At 48.6% G+C, this 6,177-nt stretch overlaps 1 protein-coding gene across 1 annotated transcript in view; it reads left to right on the top strand.

The window, feature by feature from the left end:
• CAPN1 (calpain 1) overlaps positions 1 to 6,177 on the top strand; it is a 22,366-nt gene that overhangs the window by 11,241 nt on the left and 4,948 nt on the right. The window contains exons 13-17 of the mRNA XM_032441668.1: positions 11 to 134; positions 751 to 808; positions 974 to 1,038; positions 1,306 to 1,374; positions 5,827 to 5,836. Of these exons, the coding sequence (XP_032297559.1) occupies positions 11 to 134; positions 751 to 808; positions 974 to 1,038; positions 1,306 to 1,374; positions 5,827 to 5,836 (326 nt within the window). The remainder of the gene's footprint in view (positions 1 to 10; positions 135 to 750; positions 809 to 973; positions 1,039 to 1,305; positions 1,375 to 5,826; positions 5,837 to 6,177) is intronic.

Below are 6,177 nucleotides of genomic sequence, written 5' to 3' on the forward strand. Positions count from 1 at the left end.
CCCCCCCCAGCCTCCTCCCCTTCCCATTTCCTTTTCCTTTTGCCCAAAACTGCCCTTTTTTCCCCCAGAAAGTGCTGTCCGAAGGCGAAATCGATGACAACTTCAAGCAGCTCTTCAAGCAGCTGGCGGGGCCGGTGAGCGCCCCATATATAGGGACCGAACCCCATATCCTATAGGAACAGCGCCCCATAGCGCCCCATATAGGGACTGCACCCCATATCCTCCTATAGGAACAGCACCCCATATAGGAACTGAACCCCATATCCTATAGGAACAGCGCCCCATATAGGAACAGCACCCCATATCCTCCTATGGGAACCAAAGGATGCCAACCCTATGAGATCCAAAGCCCAGAACCCCTATAGGTTATGGGGACTATTATGGGATGCAGTACAGCCCTATAGGACCCACACCCCTATAGGTTATGGGGTTATTATGGGATCCACAGCCCCTATAGGTTATGGGGTTCTTATGGGATGTGCCCCATTTCCCCTATAGGACATGGGGTTCTTATGGGATGTGCCCCATTTCCCCTATAGGTTATAGGGTTATTATGGGATGTGCCCCATTTCCCCTATAGGTTATGGGGTTCTTATGGGATGTGCCCCATTTCCCCTATAGGTTATGGGGACTATTATGGGATCCACACCCCTATAGGTTATGGGGTTCTTATGGGATGTGCCCCATTTCCCCTATAGGTTAGGGGGTTATTATGGGGATATTATGGGGTTATTGTTATGTCCCCTATAGGACATGGAGATCAGCGTCACGGAGCTGCAGACGATCCTGAACCGCATCATCGCTAAACGTGAGCCCAAATCAAGGGGGGGGGGGGGAAACAGCCCCATTTTGGGCTTAAAACACCCCAAAACGGTTCATTTGTTGAGGCCCGGAACAAAGAAAGGCGGCACTTTCTGCCTTCCTTTTTTTTGGGTTGAAATCGGGGCTTTTTGGGGTTTTTTTTGGGGTTCAGATAAAGACCTTCGGACCAAAGGGTTCAGCCTGGAGTCGTGTCGCTGTATGGTCAACCTGATGGACGTATCCTTTAATTTTGGGGCATTTCTTCTCATTTTGATCATTTTCCTCTCATTTCGGGCTTTTCCCATCATTTTTTGGGCTCTTTTTTAACCACTTCTAGGGTTTTTTTCTTCAATTTTTAGTGTTTTTCAGCCTCATTTTGGGGCTTTTTCCATCTATTTGGGGCTTTTCACACCTTATGGGGTTTTTTTCCTCCCACTTTGGGGTTTTTTTATGGGTTCTGTCCCAAAATCCCTTTATTTCTCCTTAATTTCCCCCCCCCCATAGAAAGATGGGAACGGGAAGTTGGGGCTGGTGGAGTTCAATGTCCTGTGGAACAGGATCCGCAATTACCTGGTGGGGGATATGGGGGGAGGTTAATGGGGTCTGGGGGGTTAATGAGAGAGGAGTAATTATGGAAGGGGGATAATGAGAGGATCAGGAGAGGGGGGTTTATAGGGGCGGAAATAATAGGGAGTAATTCGAGGAGAGGGTATATGGGGTATTGAGGAGGGGTTGGGGTCTTGGAGGGAGTTATACGGGGTTAATGGGGTCTGGGGGAAGTTATAGGGGTTATAAAGAGGGTCTGGCGGGATATTATGGAGGAAGGGTATATGAGGAGAGATCGTGGGGGGGGGGGGATATGGGGGTAGGGAGGGGGTTTTTGGGGTCAGGGGGGTCATGGGGTAATTGGGAGGGGGATTTATGGGTCTGGGGGCATATGGGGTCTTGGGGTGGATTAATGGGGGGATACTAGGGGTATTGGGTTAGGGTGGTTATGGGTATTGGGGGGGTTTATGTGTTTCTGGGGGTATATATGGGGGTATTTGGGGGGGTTATGGGTGTCTGGGGGGTGTTATGGGTATTGGGAGGTGGGTTATGGGGTATTGGGGGGTTATGGGGTATTTTGTGGGTGGGTTATGGGTGTATTGGGGGGGTTTATGGGGTTATTGGGGCGTTATGGGGTCTGGGGTGTTATGGGTATTGGGTAGGTGGGTTTTGGGTCGGGTAAGTGCATATGGCTGTCTGGGGTATTTATGGGGGGGATATAATGGGTATTGGATGGGGGTTAATGGGGGGTTATGGGGGTTTATGGGTGTCTGGGGGGGTTATGGGGTCTGGGGGGGTTATTGGGCATTGGGGGAGGGTGTTATGGGATTTGGGGGGGGGGTTATGGGGTTCTGGGGGGAATGGGGTCCTATATGGGGGGGGGTTATGGGCGTCTAGGGGGGCGATAGTGGGCTGCATTCGGGGGCGGTTATGGGGTATGGGAGGGGGGGTTATGGGTATTGGCGGGTGGTTATTGCGAGTATTGGGAGAGGGTTATGGGTGTCCTAGGGGGGGTTATTGGGGGCATTGTGGGGGGGTTATGGGGTCTGGGGGGATATGTGGGTGTATTGGGGGGGGGGATATTGGGGTAAGGGTTGGGGTTTATGGGGTCTGGGTGGCCTTATGGGGTCTGGGGGAATTATGGGGCATTGGGGGGAGATATGGGGTTGGGGGGGATGGGGCGATTGGGGGGGGGATATGGGGTCTGGGGGGATAGTGGGGGTCTTGGGGGGGAAGTGTGGGCGCTCCCCACTGTCCCGCCACCCCCCAAAACACATTTTAAAACCCCCCACACACATTATAAAGGGGTCCTATTGACCCCTCACTCCATTAGTTTAAACACCAACCCCCACCCCCAGCACTACAGATAAAAAAAATATACACGTAATATTACCGCAAATACGAAACCTAGAGATAAATCCAGAGCAAGACAAAACAAGCGACAATAAAAGAGATGCAGATAGCTCTGGAGAAAGCATCAAGAGTCATAATAATTAAACAAGCCCTCATTAACACCACATCACATATAACCCCTCCCTCATTAACGAAACCCACCACCCCCAGAACCCCCATATAATCCCATTATGACCCAAAAAGCGCCCACACTTGAATTGAGCCCAAAAGCTTGCACCAGCTGCTCATGGGTCAGGCACTCGTTTACGCTGAGTTTTCCCTTGAACTTGGCCCTTTCTGACTTCGACTTCCGTTCGTCTGCTGCCTCGTCCGCCTCGAGACATGTTCGTGATGCGCTTTTCCTCTCATTAAAACCCACGTTGTGTTGGGCAACACGCTGCCAAAAGAATCCGCTGACTTTCAGAGTGGAGGGAAGGGGAGAATTGTGGGGGAAAATGAGCAATTTGGCGGTTTCCAACCTGAAAAATTGGCCTTTTGGGGGCCATTTTGTGGAACGCGTTTTAGGCCTTTCTTCCAATTCACAATCCCATCAAATTGGGCCGCCTGGTTTTGCCTCAAGAATCGGAGATATTTTTGCCCAAAAATCATCAAGTTTTTAGCAGATAAGGACCCAAAGATGTGACAGACAAAATTGCATTTTTGGTTTTCTCCTTAAGAAAGATTGCCATTTTGGGGCCATTTGAGGCCATTTTCTGTGCAGTTGCCAAACGCGCATACACATTTTTCGCCCCTTTTGGCCCAAAAGTCTGAGATAAGTTTTCCGCCTGTTTTGCCAAAATCACCAATTGTTGAGCAAAGAAAGAGGACCAAAAATCCCACACAAAACGGTGCTATTTTGGGGGCCTTTCTCCTAAAACAGATGGCCCATTTTGGGGCCATTTTTGGACCCGTTTTAGGCCATTTTCTTCATTCTGATGCCATAGAATTTCCTTTTGCCCCCAAATCGGAGATATTTGTTGCCCAAAAGTCACCAATTTAGCAGAAAATGAACCCCCAAAATCCGCGACCACAAAATGTCCACTTTTGGGTATCTACGTTAGAAAATTGGCACTATTTTTGGGACAGCATGTTAGGCCATTTTTCTTCCACTTCCAGATCCATTTAAAGTTTCCGCTTTTTGCCCCAAAATCTGAGCGTATTTGTCCCATTTTTCGCCCGCCGCAAAATCACCAATTTGTTGCAGCCAAATTGTCCCTTAAAATAGCCCCGGAGAATAATTTCACCAACCCAATAATTATATCTTATTATCCACCTGTCCCAAATACTCTCCTTTATTTTTTCAAACACCAAAAAGGCTTCATTACACACAGGCCATAGGATGGGGACAAACGATGGAGCGTTCGTCACCAATTAACAACTTGCTGCAAGGTTAGAGGGGCTAACAATTATTTGAAGGTAATATATATGAGGGTATATCATATTTGGGGTATTATTAGAGGAGGAATTGAGGAGAGTCATTAATTGGAGGAGAGAGATATATTTGGGAGTATATCAAATAAATATGCTACATTTGGGTTATTTTTGTCCAATTTTTGCGGGTAATATTTGGGTCAATTTTTTTTTTTTTTTTTTTGGGCTCAATTTTGGGGTATTTGTAGATTTGGGAGTCATTTCAGGGGTCTCTTTGGTCATTTTGGGGTCTTTTTGGGGCCTTTTTGGGTCATTTTTGGGGTTCTTTTTGGGCCTTCTGGGGTGACTTTGGGGGCTATTTGGGGGTTTTTCAATTTTTGAAGTTCCTTTTGGTGCACTTTTTGAGGTTCTTGTTGGGTGGTCTTTTTGGGCTCACTCGGGGTATTTTTTGGTCATTTTAGGCTACATTTTGGGGGCCTTTTGACTTCAGTTTTGTGGCTCCAATTTTGGGGGCCTTTCTGGCGCGCCTTCTTCTGCGGGCGCACTTCCTCTCTGGAGCGTCCCTTCCCACCTCTTGACGTCCCTCTTTGGGCCTCCATTTTTGGGTCTTTTCAGGGTCATTTTGGTCCTCAATTTTCGCGAGAGGGCATTAAGTATTATAAGGAGACACCATATAAATATGAAGGGTACATTAAGAGAGGAGTTAATTTGGGCCTCCAATTTTGGGGTTCAAATATTATGGAGGGCCATGAGATTAAGTGGGGCCCACTTGGGTCCATTTGGGGCAGACATTGGGCCATTCTGCGGTCCATTCTTCGGGCTCATTTGCGGGGCACGATTCCGGGTCTTTCTGGCCTCAATTTTCGGGTTCATTTCGAGGCCCCCCAGATTTCTGGGGCCCATTATGCGGTACATAATGGCTCCATTTGGGGCCCACGATCCTGGGGCCCAATCTTTCTGGGCTCCATTTGCCGGGGCCCACAGAATTTGAGGAGTCATTAATAAGCAGTTCCAAATTATGGAGCTACATATCAGAAACACACCAAACATATTATGGTCACAATATTTGAGGAGCCAATTATATTGAGGAAGGCTATTATTAATTTGAGAGGCTAATTTAATGGGGGTTCTTTCAATATCCTTTTAGAGGTCTCATGTGACCCCCTTTCCATTAAGTGTACCCCCCCTTGTCCCGACAGTGGCTTCAGCTCATCCATGTTTCGCCTGACGCCCTCCCATCACGGCACAAAACACTGACCCCAAAGCAAGCGCCGACCCCAAAGCAAAGCAAGCGGCCGACGCCCCAAAGCCACCACTGACCCCAAAGCAGCACTGACCCCAAAGCACCCGCGAACCCAACAGCGCACTTCTTGGGGTCAATCACGCGCATTTCCGTCACCCCTCAGCAGCGGCTCTTTGCTTTTTTGGGATGGCAGCGAATCAGGGGATCTCCTGCCTGGTGCGCCATATTTTTCTACCCAAAAACCCCAATAGAGATAACCCCAAAGTGCCCGTTAACCCAAAACCTCTCCGCCCTACTTTCCCACCCTTTTTAACCCTCCCATTCCTCCCCACCTATTTCCCCCCTACTCTCTCCCCTACCTTTCCCCCTACTTTTCACACCTATTTCCCCCCCTTTCCCCCCTATTTTCCCCCATATTCCCACCCCATTACCTCCATTTTCCACCCCTATTTCCCCTTTCCTTCCCCCTTTAGTCCCTTTTTCCCCTATTTCTCTCTCCCTTTTTCCCCCCCAATTTCCCCTATTTTTCTCCCTTCCCTCTCCCATTTCCCCCCATTTCGCCCCCATTTTCCCCTATTTCCCCCTTTATCCCCCATTTCCCCCTTTTTCCCCTATTTTCCCCTTTTTTCCTATTCCCCCATTTCGCCTCTCCATTTTCCTTATTTCCCCCATTTTCCACCATTTCCCCCCTTTATTTCCCTAATTTTCCCCCCATTTTTCCCCCCATAGTTTCCCTCCATTTCGCTTCTTTTTCCCTATTTCCCCCCTTTATTTCCTTCTAATATTTCCCCTTTTTCCCCCCTATTTCCTTCCGCCATCCCTTT

The sequence above is a fragment of the Coturnix japonica genome, unplaced genomic scaffold (genome assembly GCF_001577835.2).
Source record: "Coturnix japonica isolate 7356 unplaced genomic scaffold, Coturnix japonica 2.1 chrUnrandom477, whole genome shotgun sequence".
In the NCBI taxonomy this organism is placed as follows: Eukaryota; Metazoa; Chordata; class Aves; order Galliformes; family Phasianidae; genus Coturnix; species Coturnix japonica.